The sequence below is a fragment of the Ostrea edulis genome, chromosome 3, assembly GCF_947568905.1.
Source record: "Ostrea edulis chromosome 3, xbOstEdul1.1, whole genome shotgun sequence".
In the NCBI taxonomy this organism is placed as follows: domain Eukaryota; kingdom Metazoa; phylum Mollusca; class Bivalvia; order Ostreida; family Ostreidae; genus Ostrea; species Ostrea edulis.
In genome coordinates, this window is record NC_079166.1 from 11,224,137 (window position 1) to 11,248,704 (window position 24,568).

Sequence of the window (24,568 nt, forward strand, 5' to 3'; positions counted from 1 at the left end):
AGGTGTCGGAGTTGACAGTTTTTACTGTATATTTATTGTTTATGCTTGAAATTAGGTCATACTTTGAATGAGTACGTGTGAACCATTAGTACAAACACTTACCTGTTTCTACGTATACTGCACTCATCCCGTGGTTCTGATTTTGATGAGAAGGGATCAATCATAAATGAACACCAATGTAGAGATAAAAAATGTCATTTATTGAAAATGACGAAAATTATGAAAAATATGCAAAACTTGATAGGTAATCAGTCCAAATACTACTAGTCATACATTGCAAAATGGTGTTTCCACGTGCTGGTGTCCTACAAGTACAAATGTACAAGATATGTACGCACAAATTTACAAATTATGTGTTATTTACTAGAATTTCAAGGTTCTCTGAGCAAGTAGCTGTTACTGGCCTTGCGCTCTATCTGATATGGTATTCACGTCAATCAACTCTCATCATTTGTGAATTCTTTTACGTGTTTATTTTAAGGGGGAATAGAAAATACAAGATAAGCGTAGGATCTGTGTGTAAGTAGTTGATAATTTTTTTTACATTTCTTACGATGAAGTCAGTGCCGATAAAAGTTTATTTCAAAAGTTAGGCCGTCATCACATAATTAGGCCAAAATCAAAAATGATATTCATCAAATTAGATCAGGAGTATGTTTCTCGCCTTCCTTTCTCAAGGTATACTCAGGTCTAGTTTATAAGGAACTGTGCACAATTAAGGAATATCATCGATATAATTCCTCGTTCACATTTACATTTGTTAATTGTTATGTGTTAACAATGCCAACGAAATTTGTAATATTCATATTTACATTTCTAGAGCTTCTGAGCTCAGAAAAGTGCTTGGTACACGCATATCATGATACCGGCCATTCTCCATTTTCATCAATTCATTTATTTATTTAATGTATAATTAGTCTGCTTTATATTTGACCAGAATAAGACAATCTGTCTATTTTTCTTTTCCATGACAATAAATTGTCCAAACCTTAGTACAAAAGTTTTGAGCAATGAAGATATCAAAATTGTATGGGTCGTCCATGAATTTAAAATAACGAGGCATGGTAGCAGCAGAAAAAGATGATCTTGTATGAATTCAGGTGAAAGAAAATAATATGATCGACAAAGGATTACATCGGCGACATCGAGTGATAATGGAATACTGCTACATTCATTCATTTTATTCGCTCAAACCACAATGGAAATGGTACATGAGGTACATACATATGGGAAGTTGACGATGGAGAAGCTGAAGTCATCCCATTTCTCATTAGTTGTTAATTTGCCGTTAACGTCTACGTTTATCAAAATATCCTAAACAGGAAGGATATATGGAAGACCCTGTGGTGTCTTTTATTTCGAGTTCAATGGGATATCGAATAAACATATGAATGAAAGTGAGTGATGTAAAACATGGTCGATGTATCTAACTATTTTGAGGCCAGAGCATGGGATTTCTCACTTCATGTACAAGCTTTTGAATAAAGTTTACCTTATAAAAATACAAAAACATGTCGGCACTAAAGGAGCAAAATTCATTGGAAAAACTGATAACTAAAGACTAGGAGACATTATCAGTAAGGAACTCTAGCGGGGTTTTTTTTTTAATATCAACTTCAGAGTACCCATGATTCTTTGCTGTTTTACTGCATATTATATATTTCTCGATGAAAGCACTGTAACGCAAGCGACCTTTCAATTTGATGTAAAATCCTACACTCATGGAAGATAAAGAATGCATATCATATCTTTTTTTTAAAAATCATATTACGGAGGCTACAATATAAACAATGGAAGTCTGTATGCCTAGGAACTATAGAGATTTATTTACATTCTACTTTCGTTTTTGTCGGAATTACCAGTCGTTAAGTAGATGTATAAACTATTTATTTATCAAGTTCTGTACTCATACGCAAATTGTTTAGAACTTACAACTGCAACGCGTTTATGTGGAAATGCTTATCATTATAACTTGTAAAGATATCAAAGGCAAAAACCATTAGATGGATGGATTGAGAGAGAGAGAGAGAGAGAGAGAGAGAGAGAGAGAGAGAGAGAGAGAGAGAGAGAGATGATGGATGGATGGAGAGAGAGAGAGATGATGGATGGAGAGAGAGAGAGAGAGATGATGGATGGATGGAGAGAGAGAGAGAGAGATGATGATGGATGGATGGAGAGAGAGAGAGATAGAGAGAGAGAGAGAGAGAGATGGATAGATGGATACAGAAATGAGTATGAAGGTCACAGACGATTGAGTATCCATACTTCTCAAGTTCAACTTCATTTATTTTCACTCACACCATCCATCAGTGTTACATGAGGTACAATAAATAATAACATGTAATGGTCAGTCGTCCTAATTTATCGTGAATACTAAAAACCTACTACTAATAAAAAAAAAAGACATATACATACTATAGCTACAAACAAAGTAGAAGAAAAAGTATGAGATATTAGTTACGGAGGACAGACTGCATCATAGGTTTTGTTATGGAGAGAGAGAGAGAGAGAGAGAGAGAGAGAGAGAGAGAGAGAGAGTCTGTAATTTGGGAGTATCGGACCGGATTGGCAAGCGTAAATTGTCACAATTACCTTCTGTTCGTTAGATTGTTAAGAAATTTTTTGTGCAAAGCATTTCTCTGACATCTCATTTAAAAAAAAAAATTGCCCTACCTTGAGTTAGCTTTCATCTGTCGGTAACTGGAAAACATTTAAACGGCGTTTCGCTTTATATATTGCACAAGGTGTGGTTAAAATACAGAACTCCGCCACATATGGTTTTAAAGTTTGACATTGAATGCATTTGAAATTCAATTTGTTAGCATCAATTTCAACATTTTTTACTCGTATTGAAATTAAATACCAAATGTTCGCAAATGTCCGTGAGAAAATAATTTATCATAGCTTACCGTGTATACATAATGTATATAAAAAACCAGAACTTTATAATCGTACATCAATCCTTATACAAGAAGATGCATTTACTAGTGTGTGCATTAAGACGTCTTTTACACCTTTTTTGTCGAATTCTGTGTCTTTTATATTTGAACAATGCTGTTTGTGTGGGGATAATTGCATTCATTTACCTGAAAAATATGAGGATTTGTGCAATATTATAACTTTATGGATATGTGGATTAATATAGCTGTTAATCAAAGGCTATGAAATCAATTTTTAACAAAAATGGCACGATGATTTCGCAGAGTTTATAAAAACAAATTTTGAATGTGAAGAATATAAAAATAGTCCCCGCCCCATATCTGAGGTTTACCCCTGGTATACAAACCTCGGCCTTTAACATTACTAACAAGAACATCAAGTGTAGCAGGGCCCCTATTGGGCAGTGTAAATTCTCGCCATCGTCGTAGCTCTGAAAAATCTTTGTTAAAATTATCATAGTCCTGATGAAATAGGCAGATGGAATAATATTCAAACAAATGAACGCTATTGCAGATTAAGCAATTGTATCCAAATTGGAGATGGATTTCTTTATACTTCGGAATGTAAAGCATTGTGTAAATATTACGGAGATTTTAAATACAAACACACACACACACACACACACACACACACAGAGAGAGAGAGAGAGAGAGAGAGAGAGAGAGAGAGAGAGAGAGAGAGAGAGAGAATACTGCAATACTGCTCTCCCCAAACACTAAAAAGTTATCTTTCATTTTCCAGAGATTCTGTATCTCTAAGAAAGTTATGTTCAATTTTTTTTTTTTTTTAATTATAAATAAATTTTACATTAATATTTTCAGAAAATATTTGTTTGGTAGTATCTGAAAAATAAAACTCACGGGGTACTATTAAACAGGTCAAATATATTCTCTGCTGTCTTTTAACGTACATGTATCTTGATCACGAGTTTCAAATTATTGTTGAATCTTTAATCGTGTCTGAAGAATATGTGTAACTATTTAACTCCGGGGTGTGTGTGTGGGGGGGGGGAGATATGACGCCGCCAAGGAAGAAGCGGGTGTCGAACCTACGATCGTCATCACGACCAGTTACTAAATTAGAGTTCTCTATGATTATTATCATAAAATACATATCTTAGAGTATGAGATACTACCAATATAGCAAATGAAATACACTGTATATTGATTATGATTCATTAAATATTATCGAGGGGGACGTAAAGCAATATTTCACTCATATGAACACTGCCGGACTGGTGAAGGGCTGCAAAATTTAGGCCTATGCTCGGCGCTTATGGCCATTGAGCAGGGAGGGATCTTTATCGTGCCACGCCTGCTGTGACGCGGGACCTCGGTTTTTACGGTCTCATCCGAAGGACCTTCCCATTTAGTCGCCTCTTACGACAAGTAAGGTGTACTGAGGACCTATTCTAACCCGGATCCACACGGGGTGAAATATAGATACGGTAGTAAAATCGTACAGATTTCTCAGTCTGTATTTCATCATACATTTAAAAAAATGTACCCGTTCTTCATTATTTCAATATATTTTATTTACAGATTTTTATCATGACAGTTTAACAAACGCACCTTAAGTAAATGCTTCTGTTTATGAAATAGGCCTATTTCACTGGAAAATTGTATTTGAGTGAATCGATCATGCAAATAGCGACACAAAACATCAATTTTCGGGTTTAACATTGATATTTTTAGTAGTCATTTCTCAATCATTAAAAGATAGAGCGAAGTGACTCTGTGTTCTGAGCGCGAACACGAGGTTTGTTTTATCTGCGTCTGAGACTCATTTAACTCGCAAGCCCAAATTTTCGAAATCTATTTCCGAAGATTCACGTAAGGTTAGCGAAGTCTTGGTTTGTGTGCAGAAATCTTGTTCACGAAGAATATATCTATCTATCTACATATGTAAATCATATCAAGAAGACAAAATTTAAAGAAGGGTAGACTCCCTGGAAATCCCTCGTTTTGTCTATTCTTTAGGGGTGGGGATCACCTCTGAACAGAGATCCTGTGATATGTAATGGACTATCAGCATAGATAAACTACTTTTGTTTTCTTTCCTTTTCAAGATAATAATTCAAAACCATAAAATGTCACAAGCTTGGGTGCACTTGATTTACAAATATTTTCATATCGTATATCTGGCTCCATAAATATACGCACAGTTGTCAGTGACGTTGTTGACAAGATATTAATAGCTATAAATCAGTAACATTCGTGCTAAGGTTGAATTGAAATATGATACTATGTCAATAGAGTGTATAACATGCAGTGTGATTTCACAAGTCAAGGGTATACCGATTCTAATCTGATTAGATATCAATAAAAAAAATGTTTGCTTCTGTTTTATTTGACCAAGGTGTAAAGTAAATTCATTTCCACTTTGACCAAGAACAGATTTCTAATTTTCAGGAGCAAATCTTGAGGGGTAAATTAACAAATATGGGTGCACACGTAAATTGTATTCGAGTTCCTTCATAATTTCTCTAGCATTACCACTTCATACAAAGTATGCAGGCGTGAAGCGTGGCAATTCTTATCTTTCTCAATTTTCAAAACTGAAATCTACTTTTACATTTACATTCTACTTTCATTTCTACTGGAATTATAGGTTAAGGTATATATAAAACAAAAGTGCGTACCGTCTATCCTTCTGTGTTTAGTACACCAGAAGTGATAATTAATGACGATTTGATAACAAACCTGGTACTAAGTCTGAATTTATGGCCAACACTATATTTTCATCCTACTCGTTTACCCTTTGGCTCTCTAAGATGACTGGACACAATAAGAAATAAATGGACGTTGGGGTCACTACAAACTTTCTTCAAAGGGTGTCTCTGTTTACTCCATGTATGGTCAAACATTGCTTTACTGATTTTGAAATGTGTCCGAAATCCTTTCTTTGACCATATGCACAAATAACATCACCTTCACAACCTGCTGTTTGTACCAATTGTTAGGTTGTTCTTTACACACTGATTTTGTCTTCGTTTACCTGATCAAGATATAGGGCTCATGGCGAATGTGACCGGTCGATAGGGGATGCTTACTCCTAGACACCTGATCCCACCTCTGGTTTATTCAGGGGTCCGTGTTTCCCCAACTACCTATTTGTATTGCTTGTAGGAGTTATGATATTGATCACTATTCGTTATCTTCACCTTTCATCCCTACCCTACATCGTGTTTGCGCCACTAATAATTTTGTGTAGCTGTTCGTTATCTTCACCTTTTCATTGTTAACAAATCCACTAATTGTGATCTGATCTCATCTTGCAACGCTGACAAAGGACCAAAGCAGGTACCTTTAGAAATAGAATTTTTGTTTTGAAATTTCATATAAGAGAAACAATCGACTACATGAGGTTGGCATATTGTATTGTTCTCCGTACTAGAATATGAACAAAAATGAGCCTTACAAATGCTGCTTGCAAGGAAGATATCAAAACAGTTCTTGGAACCTAAAGAGTCCATAGGTGCGCTGTATCATGCCGGTATAATCACCTACGACAGACCCCAGTGACGATCGTCCCCAAACCGATAGACCAAAAACGTGCTACATGTTCGTCGGCTCAGAACCACAGAAATCTGCTTAAGAGTCTCCTGACATTGAAATTCCAGAAAACAGTCGATAAATGGTGCTCCGGCGTTTACATCAATTAAGAATTAAACCTCGTTGAGTTGCAATTAGGCTACCTTCAAAACATCGATAACCGCGAGTTATTTCTATATCATCATCCCAACGCGTTATCCGAGATGAAAAAGTGAGAATATCGAACACTGATCAATCTCATAACTCATATAAAGAATACAAAATTAAGAGTAAGGCAAGCACAGACCCCTGGATATACCAGAGGTGGGATCAGGTGCCTAGGAGGAGTAAGCATCCCCTGTTGACCGGTCACATCCACCGTGAGCCCTAAATCCTGATCAGGTGAACGAGTAATAGTAGGTAATAAACAATTGACATGAAACACAACATTCGATCTAACGAGAGGCTGTATTTGTAAATAAGACCAATATAAGGACCATATAATTTGCGAAAGGCTGACTTCAAACGAGACTGTTGAAACCCTTTTTACATCAATCTATTTGTCAGTAGCTTGCCTCGATTTCAAAATTCATCATACGCAGAACATGTTCTCGGGCATCGAATCATATGCAGGTGATTATGGACTATTGCTACATAGATATGGGAAGATGCCGATGTAGAATCTGAAGTTTATCATAGAGTGGAGTTTTCCTCAATTCTTATTTTTTGTTATGTTCTCTTCTCGGATAAGTCACAGTTCAAGTGTTACCGCTCGGACAGTCGTCAGAGCAGACCACTACGTCCTTCAGCGTTACCGGTTCTGGGGAGATGACGTTATTGGTGTGGGTTTTAGGATATCTAAAATGGATATAAGACTTTTCTTGTGTTCAGCAAGGGAAGTTTAAACTTTCGATGTTTTGTTGAAACAACTTTACAACCTTCTGTTGTTCCATTTGCGCATCTCATACATTGTAACTACACACTAGTGTTTCAGCAAGGCTGGTCGCCAGCTGTTGTACTGTTCGACGTAGTAAGGATTTAAGTCATCAAACTAATATTGAAACATTACCTTGTGAAAGGTGAAGATAACGAACAGTGATCAATTTCATAAATCTTATAAAGGTGAAGATAACGAACACTGTTCAATCTCATAACTCCTATAAAGGTGAAAATAACGAACAGTGATCAGTCTCATAACTCCTATAAAGATGAAGATAACGAACAGTGATCAATCTCATAACTCCTATAAAGGTGAAGATAACGAACAGTGATCAATCTCATAATTCGTATAAGCAATACAAAATACAGAGTTGGGCAAACACAGACCCTAATGAGTTACATATTTTTAATTAAGTTACCTGTTAAATCATTTGCGTTAATTCTGTGTCCCGGTTCATTCTTGGGGTTGTATACATTTGGGTCAATAAACACAGTGTACATTGAATTTCTACGGATCGTCATTTAAAATCCGGGGTTAAATGTACTTATGTTTACTCGTACACCTTTTCGAACTGAAATCTTTTTCAGGATTTTTCGAAAATGAAATCGATAAAAATCAATGACAAAAAGCACTCTCGCGATGCATAACAAATACCGGCTCACCATGCGTTTGTGTATATGGGCTGTCTAATGTAATCAGGGATTACTTCAAACTCTGGTCTATGTAATCAGGGATTACTTCAAACTCTGGTCTATGTAATCAGAGATTACTTCAAACTCTGGTCTATGTAATCAGGGATTACTTTCACACTCTGGTCTATGTAATCAGGGATTACTTTCAAACTCTGGTCTATGTAATAAGGGATTACTTTCACACTCTGGTCTATGTAATCAGGGATTACTTTCACACTCTGGTCTATGTAATCAGGGATTACTTTCAAACTCTGGTCTATGTAATCAGGGATTACTTTCAAACTCTGGTCTATGTAATCAGGGATTACTTTCAAACTCTGGTCTATGTAATCAGGGATTACTTTCAAACTCTGGTCTATGTAATCAGGGATTACTTTCAAATTCTAGATCTGGTCTATGTAATCAGGGATTACTTTCAAACTCTGGTCTATGAAGAATCTGTGTATCGAAGTAGAAAATGTTGACACAAAATTCATCATTAAAATATTCCCTCAAACATATTCCTTTAAAAACATTTTTATCGGTTTTTAGTCCCTTTTGTAGATTGGATGAGGATTGCAACAGGTGCTTGATAATAAATGAGAGGATGATGGCCTTCCGCATCAATGAAAAATGTACTCTTAGTACACAGTCACAAATCATCTTCACTTTGTGATTGTGGATCACCATATATAGGATGTGAAGATGAGAAAAAAAGACAAATTGAATATAAACGATGTACATTTATCTTTATTTCAAATCACAAACTTGCTATAGATGTGTACGTATACGTACTGAAAGACAAGAGGTCAATCGGATTCAAAATGTCTAGACCAAATGAATTTCAGGTAAGCGAAAGGTGAGGATAATGAGTAGGCCTAGTGATTATTCTCAGAACTCCTGTAAGCAATACAAAATAGAGAGTTGGGCAAACACGGCCCCCTGGATATACCAGAGGTGGGATCAGGTGTTTGGGAGGAGTAAGCATTTCCTTTCAACCTGTCACACCCGCCGTGAGTCCTGTCTTGATCAGGTAAACGGAGTTATCCGTAGTCAAAATAAGTGTATCACACAATGACGTGCCCTCCATATAAAGCGCGATGTTCGACCATATTGACAGATAGATATCGTAGGGAGACGCAAGGACCAAGGTGTGTGGATTTTGAAGGGGAGAGACCAATGCCCGCTTATTGTTCATGAATATATACTACCACAGATAATGTTTGTTGTCTGAACCTCGTCAATGACATACAATGTACATGTTTACATAAGAAAATAGGAACATCTAGTCCTGTAAAGGAATCTTATGTACCACAAAATGACCGTAACAACAGCTTCTGATAGAGAAGAAAACCGATCGGTTGCTGAAGACATCAATGCAATACTACAATCAGAATGACATTCTTACTTCTGTCTGATATTTACTTATCTTAGCTGTAATTTACTTTCTATATCTCTCTGACTTTGGGTTAATTTGTTTTTGTTTATTTGTTGTTGGTCTAAATGTGTAATTTATCTTTATATTGTATGGGCAGGTTTTGATCATTGCTTTAGTCAATGAAGGTTTCGGAGAAAGTTTATCCAAGTGCGTACATATTGTGATAAAGAAATCGATTCTTGTCTCACATAGAGGATATACAGGAAATTTCAAATTCCATCTTATTGTCAACACCAATGAGTTATGCATCAGCCATTTTCAGTTGCATTTGAAATAAATGGAATTCACGAAAACCATGAATTATTTACTTCTCTAGTAAATGACAAGTTTCAGACAGTGTCAACAGGAGCACTCTGTGACCTGCACTAAGGAATAAATTTTATGGCAAAATTTGTTATCAGGTTATATCATTGCTTGGTGCAGATTACTCTCATAAATTGTCAGTATATATTCCTAAAGATACTGATAGCAGTAACAGATTTAAGTTGACTCCCTTTTGACATGTGAGAGTTTTAAACCTTACATATAACAAGAAATCAGTAAATTATTGTTGGAGCTTGTAGATGAAATTTTGTGTGGGTTTCTTCTTCATACATTTGTCATTCAATACTAGCTACAGATTATCTGGGCGGTTTATATGTCACAGTGATCAACATTTTATCTCATACTCTCTGTATAGATCATTCGTGGTTCTCAACGTTCTGTTAATAAAGAACCGTGAAAAATACAACCTCTATAAATTTTTCATCTGATTGTTCATTATACTACCATGTTTATCTACAATGTAGGAGCCAATTCAGGAATATTCATCAGGGATGGGGGAGGGGATTTCGAATTTCAAAATAGCAAATTAAACAGACCTTTTATTCGTTTAAAAATTTTCCACACGATTCAAACAAGTTGTATCCGTCGCTAATGTATTTTTAAATGGTGAGATGAAGTTTATTGATATCATTAAAATTCTACAAATACTGTGCGTGCTACTTCGACATTTGTTCATCAGACAGACTTGACGTGTACAACATGCTGCAGTCCCATAAATACAATGTCTCAAACCAGTCATATTCAATATCCTACAGCGTTAGTAGTAAGTGGCAGTTACTGTTAAATATTGATTTGTGTAAAACGTTATACACAACAGGAATCCTGATACAATTACAAAAGTAAAACACGTAAATATAATGAAATTCCTTGTTAGACTTACCGACATCCACGGCTTCGAATGTTCCGAATGTTACAGCCGAGTGAATGATGAATATATATATATATATATATATATATATATATATATATATATATATATACTGGCATATATCTAATCAATGTGCAAATTTTTATCGTAAAATTGATCAGTTTTATTTTATTTTTTGTTTATAATTGTATTCATCAATACGAATGTAAATATGATATCATAAATCATAATTAATGCTGTATGTCTAACTTCATTTGAATATTTTCAGACAAGGTGCCTTTTCTACTTCTACTGCCTGCTGCACTAGGTGATAAAATAGTTGTATTTATAACTTACAATGCAAACACAAACATTATCTATTGATAATACTTACCACATCAGAACTAAATTGTGAACTGTGTGTCCGGTGGATGGAGTTCTGTTCCCCCAGGAAGTGAAGCAGTGTGTTGTTGATATCTGTAAATGAAATTGAAATGGTGATGAATATCAAAACGTATTTGAATATAAATCTCTTTTTTTTATAAAATGTTTAAAATCAAGATATCATTGGTTTTTATAGAAACGTTGGGTTTTTTTTTTTTTTGGTTTTTTTTTGTTGTTGTTGTTGTTGTTGTTGTTGTTGTTGTTGTTGGGTTGTTTGTTTTTTTTCGTCACTACTGTTATGATATGAAAAAATAGTAATTTTTTATATTCTAATAATATTTTATTCACTAATAAGTGAATGGAATTGGGCAGCAGGCATAGGCTATTTCAGTCCTCTCCCTAGTAATTTCAAATTCCGTTAAATAAATTACTGTCATGAAATTTAGTCTGGGGGGTTTTCTTGATAAAACTTTATCTCTTTAATTAGAAATAATTCTACATATAGTGCAAGTGATGTTAACTTCCACATTCTCCGATTCATGTACCATATTTTTCTTTCTTTAACACTTTCTGTAACTAAAGATATATTTCAAATAAAACAAATCGACAAAACGATATCTTGAAATTCGCATTTTAGATTTAGAAAATAAAAAAATAAAATGATTTTAAACCAAAAACTGATAGTGGTTATACCGCTGTCGTCATTTTCGTAATATGTACAAATATCTATAAAGAGATCAGTAATCTAACACTGTCCACCTTAAAAACATGTGTAACAGGTGAGATCAAAAGTTCAATCTCTAACAAAAAACTAAATTCACATAGTTTTCACCAATTCCCCACCCACCCACCCTTTTAAAACTAAATATGATGAATGTTGAAACTAACTGATTAAGAAGTAAAAACATACATTATAAATATATGACTCTGTATAAGTAAGTAAGTAATTTTATTTATTATAGTGGCATGTGTACATATATTCATACATCCAATTGTATCACAATATACCTTTTCTACTGTTTATTCACAAATGAAAGTGTACATTAAAACTATTAAATGCTCATTAAAATGTAATATCATTATTTGGTTTTTAACAGTCGCTTATCTTTTTTCTTTTTCATCTGAAGTGTAATCGATGTCGGATGACAGAAACTTACGGGATATTTTATCCCCATCTTCTGAACTATTTGAATTTAAATTTTTATCCGACGTCGATCTTTTGATCTCGCCCCTAACGGTTATGATGACTTAGCGCTGTTAATTAATATCTAATGTGCGTTGGTTACATTTTCCTCTGTTCATATCATATATACATGCTAATGAGTGTGTAGTACAAGATGTTTGCTCATGAGGTTCATTAGAAATATATCAAACACAAAACACAGGAAATGAACTGACAATTCATCCATTATTGATGTGAAGTATAAAGTTGCAGCCAAATGATATATGACGATCCTAATTCATTATCGCTGGAACAAGAAGTCAGGGAGACGTCATGAGAACGATGCATGATAAATGACAAAATGATGCCAGTTTACTACTAATTTAACCCAATTAACATAACCGCGGAAGCTCAGTTTTTATCATAATTTATGCGCATTCTAAGATGTATCAAACACTAGATGCATAAAACGCACTCCAATTTTACTAGGTCACAGCTGATGATGGGCGTGTTTTCTGTGGAAACAGGGGTTGAATTGGGTATCAATCAGGAATTGGAACCTGCTCGTAGATGTCAATGTAAAAGTCCATATTTTCCAACCAACTATTACATAAGGTACAACAATATAGTTTTATTTAACTACATATCATATAGATTCTAAAAGAAATTTGTGAAAAATTGTGAACCGGAACACAAAGAATTAGATAGAATGTTCTATCGTTAAAGTGATAATGTCCTATGGACCCGGTTTAACGATAGAATGCGTCCCATATATACCTGTAACAAAAGGAAAATCGCACTCAGTACATGTTTCGGTAAAATCATGTCATATGTAAAACCAATATAGTTACCCTCACAGCTGACTCGCCATTAATTCCATTTTAAATAGTGTAGAAGAAGAACTAAAACATACACGTTTGAATTTCGCTGTGTACAGCTTCCATTTTATCGGAATGTGTGTCATTGCGTTTACAAGCGCTCAACTTCTAAATATGGAGACTCGACATTTTTACAGAAAAATTACTGCCATCTTTACTACGCCTTTATTTTACAGGAAATTTCTCTTAGAATTAAATCAATATGAAGACTTACTATTCTTATGATGAAAATTACATACATTAGGCCTAATTTAAAGAAAAATAACCAGATTGCACTAGCAAATACATCTTTTCCCTCTAGCACTGCAGATATTATTTCTGCCTGTTCGTCTTTCAATTCTACACGGTAATTCTGTGTCCACTGCACATCGTACTCTTCTTGTCTTCAAGCTCTTTGCAAAAGGTACGTTTCACTGCTTTCCAAATATGGTAGTGGGCGGTTCTTCAATGAGTAACAGCAAGGTATATCGATGACAGTTTCCGGTAAAATGGCAGTAAATTTGAATCGAGAAACGTGACGCTTCCAATTCTTTAGTTTACAATATAATTTTACGATTTTTTACAGTATTAAGGACTTACGATTTTTTACAGTGTTAAGGACTTACGATTTTTTAGTGTTAAGGATTTACGATTTTTTAAAATGTTAAGGACTTTTAAATCTAAGCATTTATTTTTTGATGATTTTAAAATCTTTACGGAGCAATTCTGCAATTTTATGCTGCATTACGGGTATATGGGAGGCATTCTAAATGTGGTGGTGAGGGCCTGTCCTGAGACACAGTTAGATTATTTCAACTAACACAGATTATAACCCCCCCCCACCCCCCCCCCCCCCCCCCCCCCTCTAGAGCAACACATCCATTATGACTACTTACGTATCGGAAGAGCAGACCGTGTTCTAAATCTTTCACTTTCACTTTCAGAAGAAGAATTCCGAGTAAAACTAAACCTGTTTTGAAAGCATCGTTTTGTCTTAAAATAAAAAAAAAATGTAATGCGCTGCGCACTTCTCATTGCACATACATAGTTTTCTTTTCTGTCTCTTTTATTAATTATTTTATTCATTCATATATTTTTTTTTAATATACGAGTATTTTATTGTAAAGGGATTGGGCACAAGTTCTTAAAACTTTCTCTCCCATATGCATGCTTACACTAGAAACAGTGATTCATTTCCCATGAAATGCCACACAAGTAGAAAAATATCTCTTTTACGATGAAACTCTTCTGCTGAATTTGAATTTTCCTTCTATCCTATCTGGAAACATAATGAAATGATTACACAATATTGAATGCCGCCCAGAAAAGAATATTATGACACGTTACTTAAGACATTCTTTCCTGTATGCACTTCAACAAACTTATATTTTCTTTATAAAAAGATATTTAAAAAAACCAACAACAAATCCCATAATTCCCACAAAGAATAAGAACTAAGGGAAGGGCAAACACGGACCCCTGGGTATACCAGAGGTGGGATCAGGAGTCTAGGAGGAATAAGCATCCCCTGTCGACTGGTCACACCCGCCGTCAGCCCTATACATGTATCTTGATCAGGCAAACGGAGCAATCCAAAGTCAAACTAATTATTGATATCAAGTACGTTAGACAGCACCCGATCCAACAGCAGAATCTTACGTTTTGCTATTTGGTTTTTTTTTTTGTTTTTTTAAGTATACAAACTACGTAGGGTAGTCTTTCTTGAAAATGTGAAGCATTGTTTCTACTACTTAATATCATTTCACGTCATTCTGACCAGTTAAAGGTTACCTGAGCATTTCCTACAGATGACAACGGATGTGTCATATAAGATGAATGAAGGACGAAAATAATCAAGAGTATGTGTTGCATTTTGTCTTCGAACGAACGCCATTGTCATCTTAAATGTGTGTAATTTCTCTATACATCTAAACATCTATGAAATGTATTTATTAATTTCTTCATTCATACTCACCTATATTGTTTTAATATCAAAGTCTGGTCCTGAATCGTGTGCAATATGAAATATGAAAAAGTCAAGTATTTAAGCTACTGGATACACAGACGCTGAAGGAAATTTTAAAGATTTAGACCAAAGTTATTCCATTAACAATAACAATATAATCCAGAGTAGATTCCAGATTGTTCAATAAAATATTTAATTGTCTCTTGTTGTGGGGTGGGGTTTTTTTTTTTTTTTTTTTTTTTTTGGTTTGGGGGTTGGGGGTTGTGGTGGATAATGTTCTGTTGAATTTAAATTTTCCTTTTATTTTATCTGAAAACCATGATATGGAGCACGCTGATTTGGGTTGTGGATTACTTCGTTTATCTGATCAAGACGTGGGGCTAGCGGGTGGGTGTAACCTGTCGACAGGGGGTGCTTACTCCTCCTAGGCACCTGATCCCACCTCTGGTGTGTCCAGGGATCCGTGTTTGCTCAACTATCTATTTATATTGATTATAGGAGTTATGAGATTGATCACTGTTCGTTATCTTCACCTTTTATGAAATGATTACACAATGTTGAAGGTCACTAATTGCATTTGATATTCCATTTAATGGAACCAACACATATGAATTACCTTATCTACTAGTATACGAGATTCCAAAACTACACAAAAACCTTTTAAATACAGAGATACATTGCTGGATCCAGTAAATATTCTACCAAGCACTAAATGTTTGTTCGTCACGAAAAATATTAACTGCTCCGAAGGAGAAACCACAGACGTATTGTACCCCAACATATGCAAGAAGTGGTGTATTCTCAAAACTTCCAAAGAACATTTAATGAATATGAAATTACAAAACAAACTGTGCTCCAATATTATCTAAACAGCTTGGATTTCTCCCAAAAAAAATTAAGTTGAAACTTAGACTTAAGTCTGAAACTTTACTTAAATTGTGACTGCCCCTAATAAAAGATAACTCAAACTTAAGTTTGGGATTGTTTCTCCATGCATTACTTATGTAAATGTGCGGACTTTTGTGTTGAAACGGCCTGTGTGTTTATTCAGAATTAAAAATGCATTGAAACAACATAGGTTTATAAGAAGCAAAACATTAGTAACTATAGACTTGTCATGTGCCGTCACGATACCATCCAACAAATATCAGAGAAGTTACTTTACATCATTTCTAGAGTTTTAATATATTGGCTCTTTCTATATAACATTGTATCAAAAATGGATTGAATTTCGGACTACATGTGTACCGGCAACGGTCATCATGTAATAGAATTCAAAAGATTTTATTTATATTCCCAAATAATCCCCCAAAGAATACCCATTTTGTCCGTCTGTTAGTTTGTGAGCCCATGTGAGGTCAAATCTCCATACTTAAGTTTGTTTGTTGGTAGCCTTTAAGAAAGGTCGTAATTTCAAGACCAAGGTCGATCTTGATTTACGATCTAAAACTTTTATAAAGTCATTATGAAGTTTTGATTAATATACTGCACCCAACTGTTACCAACGTTTGACGACCAACGAGCTATTATAGGCTTCAGATTAAAAGACGCAAGTACAAAAAAGGAGTCATTTGATAAAAGATTCTCTACACAATCCAGAATTCTGCTACAGGTTCCAATCAAAATCCTTGATATAGATGATGATAAATTGCTAATTCATTATATCTGTATGATACAAGATGCAATACATTTTTTATGCAAATCATCAAATTGGCCGCTAAAATTTTTAATAATCTAATCTATAACCAAAGAAACACACGGAAATTGTAATATGAAATATTTCATTTGAAAATGGAAACAAAATTAAGACATAATTTCATTTCAATACTCACTTTAAAAATTAACTATTTAAAAATTTATATTATTATCATTTTTTAAGAGCACTCAAGGAACTTCAAAGAAAACATATTTTCAAAAATAGTTTTAAAACGGACGTCACCCAAGTCCATGAAACAGGCGCTAGACATACACAGGAAGCCAACAGCTTTATCAAACATGATTGGATGAAGTTTAAAAACTGAAACATTATATTTTCCCAAATTAGATCGAAGTGTGTGTACTTCTTTTGAGTTTTACACCAGAATTCATTATTAAAATACAATGAAACGCGGAATGTTCCGAGGGCCTTGCTAATTGGGGACCTAAAAGCGAGCAACAGACCCCGTGTCTCTCAGATTTCCTTCATGCCCCTCTAAACTGAAATCATAAATCCGCTTAATTAATATGCTTATAAATGCATTTTGCATATAACGTTGAAGAACCATCATGAGGCCAAAAAATTATAATATGTTATATATGTGTTTACGGTCACCCGCCCGATCCTATAATTTCACCCCGACCCGACAGCAGGTTTCTGTAAACACACATATATTTTTTTGGCCTGATGGTATGCAAATGAAGCAAACATGAATAGCATTAGCTTTTGAATTTCAATAGATTGCAGATATAAGAATTCTTCCTCTATGTCACGTGATGGTAGCAATATCATTTGCTGGACCGGTTATACTGGGCATGTCTGCAACTCTGATTTACACGTCACGGATTTTAAACAAAACAATAACCAAAATAGTCACATGTATATGAATATTTACACCTGTAGCACATTCAAACCCAAATAACTTTTGTTTTTATCAATTCCTTTACTGAATTGATATCTGAAAACCCATTAATGATTTTACATATTCTGTGGAGTACTTGTAAAAAAAAAACAACTCTTGTTTGATAATGAATAAGCACGAAACGTATTGATTACACTAATCAAGGCTTATATTTACGTATATTTTTTGCTCTTTGTTCGGTATTTTATACATGTTATTGACGAGGAATTATTCTACCGAAACAATAAAAGATGGTTTCTCATCTCCCCCATGTACACTGTCTGACACAAATGGATCGGCTGCAGCCGATGATAAAGACTTGAAACACATCAGGCTTGGAGGTTATAACACACTTTTTTGAGCACGTTTTCATACTCAAACTCGAACTATGTGCTCTAAATCATACTCATACTCAAAAGCATCGTCGGTTACCCACGGGTGCTTCTATTCGATTATCTCCATCATCATCATGAGGGAGCGTGAGTGGACTCAAAACCGTGGTTTGCGACGATGACTCAAAAGTAAAGGTTATGAAACTTCTATAAAATCATTCTCATACTCAAATGGAGTACATGCTTAACATTTTTTGAGTATGTATCGAAGCTTGCTCAGAGTTGTACTCAAAGGAAACGTGGCTGAGCATGAGTATTGTAAAAGGTTTATAACCTCCAGGCCAGGTCACTGTTTCACTATTGATCAATATTTATACATTGAGTGTATGCTGTAAGGAAAAAAGTCATTCTTAATTTACCATTAATATGATATACTAAAAACTCAATAACCCTGGTTTTTTGGTGGATCATCACATATAAAGCATTGAACGTAGTTCTCTCACGTAATTTACACCCCAAGCTTTGGAACCTATCCTGTATAATGTCGAAGGTTATACATCAGTTTAGAAAATGTCATTCAATGCATTCTATAAGAGGCTTAGAGTAAAATTATTAGAAAGTGATGAAAAATACAACAGCCGCTTATTGACCGTGCTATTTTTAAAATGCCAACAAGTGAGATTTGTTGCACAGTTCGTAATACGGACACGTTTCAACCAGATACCGCGGTGCATTCTGGGTGCAGAGGCGATACAATTGTTAAAAAACCAAACGTAAAATCAAAGTATTCAAAAGTCTTCAGAATGTTTGCCTTCAATGCAATCAATAGCTGTAACCAATATCTGCATATGTTTGTATAACATAAATTCGATGTTCCTGCCATTAAATTCATTGAGAGTATATATGCGCCTTTGTCTGATGACAAAAAGATACTCTAGTAGTGGCAGACCAACTTTTAATTGGCAATACGCTTATTATTGTGAATGTATCGGATTTTGATATAGATCTTCGATACATGTTCCCCAGTGTTTAAATAGTACTCTGTTATTTTACGTAAACCAGTTATGAAGTTCATTTGAAGCTTTATTATAATTACATGTATGCCAATTATTTAAATTGTATACGAAAAGGAGAGATTTTCAAATATGAACAGGCAGAATCACTCTTCTTGTCTTTCACTTCTGTTGTTTTATATAGGGGTAGCTGCAATAATGTAGCCCTATCCAATTTTTTTAAATTCTGACGTTTTCGCGATACCTCTCCCTAAAAAAAATTTAAAAAAATTAAAAAATCAGAGAGGGCTACATTATTGCAGCTAATATAGGGGATTTCTGAATTGGTAATTCGTAGAATAAATGCAGTTTTATACTTGTACACTGCCGGGTCATTACTTTTCATTAATTCTAAATCTAGTCATAACATCTACTAGCTGTTACTAGCATTAAGACTACAGTCCATATGTCTTATTGCCTAGGAAACAAGTATCTCCAACATCATTATATGGTAAGTGTCATCGAACTGAAGGGCTATATTCTATATAGAGCGTTACGTGGGATTGACGGTGAGTACCATCGAAATGAAAACCGAGCGTTACATGAGATTGATGGCGAGTAACTTGGCCTCGCTGTTTTTCACACGTATACTCTTTCTGAATGTCAATACCATGACAGAAAATGCAATTTGTCCACATTTGGTCTTATTTGGCGTACATACGTCATCAGCACTGACCTAAAAAGAAATAACCCGGCCATATAAGAACCGATGACACATTGCTGCTAATGAGGTATTCCGTAACAAAAGAGAGGCCATGGTTTGTAATAGTAAATCATTCACTGAAGTGAAGACTTATAAGTTTCGTTGAAGGGCGTTATTGGGTCCTGCGTGACATGCTGAGTGCGGTTACTGGTAATACTGAAAAATATAACATTTTGATGATTTCCGAGTTTAGTATATTGTATGATACAACAAACATATTATTTTTGGACTCCGTTTATTCAAGGAACACTGGCGTTTTACGTGTAGTAAAATATGGACGAAGTTAATCTAGCAAATCCCAAAGAATGCAAATCCCGGGGAAAGCATCTATTCTTGTGAAAAAATTCTTCAATAACACCCTGGGGAAAAGTTTGGAAGTTAACGTGATTCTTCTACTGATTTAGTCATTTTCTATGTAATATCTTAATTCTGGTACAATCATATATATATATATATATATATATAATCAGATGCCTTCAATTACATTTGTGTCAGTTGCTTGTAATTACAAGTACCTTGATTTTAACCAAAGTAATTTTAAAATTCCTCCCAATTACTTTGAAGAACGTAATTAAATACATTTCAATATTTCAATTGCTAAAGTTTCTTTCAAAAATCATACTTATATATTTTTCCACCTAGATATGACAGGGGGTTCACACCTGAACAAACCCTTCACCTGGGCACCGTGATCATGCTTTGTCGAGTATATAGACAATATTAGAAACCTTATTATAGCCTAAACATCCCACGAAAAACAGTGAAACTGTCGAACACCATCATTACCAGACACTTTCATTCCATCATTTTCAAACTAAAGAATGTAATGGAAAAGGAATTGAAATGTAATAGAAAATCCAGTACTTTTGCGGAATGTATCGAAACACATTCAGTTAACTTGTAATTGAAAGCAAAGTAAATTACAAATGCATCCGATTACTTTATAAAAATGTATTTAAATACAACTAATTATTACATGTTTTAATTACCCCATCCCTGATATATATCATTTATGCAATTCAATGGGTAGCAGAAAGTCCCTCTCTGCATTGTGACGTGCTTTTTAATTTTGGTTGGGTATATACATAAAGATAAACTAATTAATACTTAATCTACTTCTCCAACATTCATTCAAATTAAGCAATGGGTCGTATTTACATATGGAAAATCATTCATATGAAACTTTCGTTCGAAATACCGATAGGAAGTGATATGTTTATACTATGGACCCGTTGAAGGTTTCATTCACAAACATTGCTCGACCTTTTCCGTCAAATCGAAAATTTGTTTGACTTGTCGGAAAAGGAAGAGTACAATGTTTCAATTATCACGGTACGAAATTACTGCTTGTCGTTCAATGCCACGATGAAATCTCTTTAAAACACGAAATTACTGCTTGTCGTTCAATGTCAAACTGAAATACCTTTAAAATACGAAATTACTATTTGTCGTTCAATGTCAAACTGAAATACCTTTAAAATACGAAATTACTGTTTGTCGTTCAATGTCAAACTGAAATACCTTTTAAAATACGAAATTACTGTTTGTCGTTCAATGTCAAACTGAAATACCTTTAAAATACGAAATTACTGTTTGTCGTTCAATGTCAAACTGAAATACCTTTAAAATACGAAATTACTGTTTGTCGTTCAATGTCAAACTGAAATACCTTTAAAATACGAAATTACTGTTTGTCGTTCAATGTCAAACTGAAATACCTTTTAAAATACGAAATTACTGTTTGTCGTTCAATGTCAAACTGAAATACCTTTAAAATACGAAATTACTGTTTGTCGTTCAATGTCAAACTGAAATACCTTTAAAATACGAAATTACTATTTGTCGTTCAATGTCAAACTGAAATACCTTTAAAATACGAAATTACTGTTTGTCGTTCAATGTCAAACTGAAATACCTTTAAAATACGAAATTACTGTTTGTCGTTCAATGTCAAACTGAAATACCTTTAAAATACGAAATTACTATTTGTCGTTCAATGTCAAACTGAAATCTCTTTAAAATACGAAATTACTGCTTGTCGTTCAATGTCAAACTGAAATACCTTTAAAATACGAAATTACTATTTGTCGTTCAATGTCAAACTGAAATACCTTTAAAATACGAAATTACTGTTTGTCGTTCAATGTCAAACTGAAATACCTTTTAAAATACGAAATTACTGTTTGTCGTTCAATGTCAAACTGAAATACCTTTAAAATACGAAATTACTGTTTGTCGTTCAATGTCAAACTGAAATACCTTTAAAATACGAAATTACTGTTTGTCGTTCAATGTCAAACTGAAATACCTTTAAAATACGAAATTACTGTTTGTCGTTCAATGTCAAACTGAAATACCTTTTAAAATACGAAATTACTGTTTGTCGTTCAATGTCAAACTGAAATACCTTTAAAATACGAAATTACTGTTTGTCGTTCAATGTCAAACTGAAATACCTTTAAAATACGAAATTACTGTTTGTCGTTCAATGTCAAACTGAAATACCTTTAAAATACGAAATTACTGTTTGTCGTTCAATGTCAAACTGAAATACCTTTAAAATACGAAATTACTGTTTGTCGTTCAATGTCAAACTGAAATACCTTTAAAATACGAAATTACTGTTTGTCGTTCAATGTCAAACTGAAATACCTTTAAAATACGAAATTACTGTTTGTCGTTCAATGTCAAATTGAAATACCTTTAAAATACGAAATTACTGCTTGTCGTTCAATGCCACAATGAAATACCTTAAAATGCCTCTCTAGACGTATGCAAAATGTCTACTCCGGTGGATTCAGTCTACATTCGTCGTTGCACAAATAAGTACAGTTCCGTGTTAAATTCAGAGCAGAGTCTATACATACACATGCCTGCACAGTTAAAATGCGTATAAACTAGAAGTAGGATCCGAGTACAATATCCACGGCAGAGAATGCAGCTAATTGTGTATTGCTGCAGTTACGTAACTATCACGCTACACGCTCTAATAATAATTTTTTTTTAAAGGCAACTTTAGTAGTATACGCCACCGCATGCACGATCAATGTCTGATAAAGCAGTCTCGGTTACTACAGAGATCCGTCTCCGCCGTGTTTCAAGCCGTGGAAATCAGGAGAGTTCAAACTGAGAATGTCGTCAACATGATAAATGTGCTACATTTCTTTAACAAAGCATTATGTATATTGTCTGATCACCCTCAGCCGCCATTTGGACTTTTCTGCTTACCTTTAAGGAAGTTCACAGAAATGTGACTAAATTCCCCCCGTACTGGATACCTAACTGCGTTTTATTGTAGGGTGACGCGGTGCCGTGTAACAATTTTTTTATTTTTAAATGTGTGGAGATATAGATAGTAATCTTAAATAGATGAGATGCAGAATGTGGTAGATGTTCACGTCCTTTTCTGTTTGTTTTAATCTGTTGTTCGTACATTATTTAAGTTATTGAAAACTGCAGTTCTAATAGTTCATCGACGACTTTCACTGTCAAAACACAGTTACGAACGTATACAATGCATTTTTAGCAGATATCAGGTCAGGCAACAATAAGCAAATGTTGAGTTCTCAGTCGATGGAAATTCCTTTCAAATCGAGAAAATGAAGTCCAGACAATTATGACGTGTATTTACTGAAAGAGCGATTTCACCGTGCATCCAATACTTATATATCATATAGATTATAGATATGCTCTCTTTTTTTAAGGGGGGGGGGGGGGGGCACCTGCCCCCAAATTCAGCCGGAATGAGTGTGAAACATTTCATCGATCCATTACAATTCTTTTTTATACTACAATAAAGAAAACGTAGCAATTGTTCCCTTAGGACATTTATTTAAAGTGTCAGTGAAAGTTAGAAAAATCACAATATTCTGGACGAAATCTCCGGACAAATTACTTTAGATAGTCTATAGCTGCAATAATGTAGCCCTATCCAATTTTTTTATTCTGATGTTTTCGGGATAGGGCTACAATTCCATAGGATCTCCGTAATGGTGCAAAATAATTTTATGAATAACCGATAATAAACTCTGTGTATTAGTCCCAAATGTTGTTTACACCAAAAGGAGTACCAACTTTGTGCTCGGGCATGTCTAATAAAGGTGTTTTTCATTAAATACAATGTACAGCATGCAAAATTCTTCGTCTGCTCCGCCATGCTTGTTATCGCGAGATCTAATGAAAAACCTAAACATTGACAATCGGCGCGAAAGCCACTTCGACAAAGAAAGGAAAATCATATTGTTGCAGAAAGAATTTACACTCTGCTGTTCGGTTTTTAACTTGATATTAAATTTCAAACCTTTTCAATACCGACGAAATAGCTTTCGCCTCCATACTTGTCCATTGATGTAAATACTACCTTACATGGCATATGCAAATGACTTGACAATCGGAAGTTTATACTTCAGTACATCAAACATGGCGCACAAATATGAATCGAGAAATTGGAATTTATCGAAATTGTTGAAAACGGTAGAATAGAGCCTCACAAATCTTAAGTTGCAGGTTGTAAATTTATATAGTGACTAAGAAACATAGAATATCATTTTATTTACGTAAAGAAAGTCAGGAAATGTTTAGAATGAGCGCAAATGTTGCGGGAGTGAATCACTACGGAGATCCTAAGGAGTTGTAGCCCTCTCCCTAAAAAAAAAAAAAATCTCCCTTAAAAAAAAAAAAAAAAATCAGAGAGGGCTACATTATTGCAGCTTGATAGTCTATGTCACAACAAAGTGGAATTCGCTCATCCCGCGTCGTAGTGGCACATGTATACATAACTACATGCATTTATCTCTCGACTGAGTCCATCAACTTTTACATA

At 34.5% G+C, this 24,568-nt stretch overlaps 1 protein-coding gene across 12 annotated transcripts in view; it reads right to left on the bottom strand.

The window, feature by feature from the left end:
* The window catches only part of LOC125677184 (probable cytochrome P450 49a1), a 73,749-nt gene that overhangs the window by 39,856 nt on the left and 9,325 nt on the right, over positions 1-24,568 (bottom strand). For 4 of the 12 annotated variants that reach the window (XM_056160014.1, XM_056160015.1, XM_056160013.1 and 1 more), the window contains exon 1: positions 103-2,111. In XM_056160014.1, coding sequence (XP_056015989.1) covers positions 103-164 — 62 coding nt within the window. In that variant the 5' untranslated portion in view covers positions 165-2,111. Of the gene's footprint in view, positions 1-102; positions 2,112-2,673; positions 2,849-11,087; positions 11,302-12,714; positions 12,734-14,271; positions 16,947-22,496; positions 24,116-24,568 lie in introns of those variants that run through there. The other 8 variants (XM_048915172.2, XM_056160018.1, XM_048915160.2 and 5 more) reach the window with 7 other exon arrangements.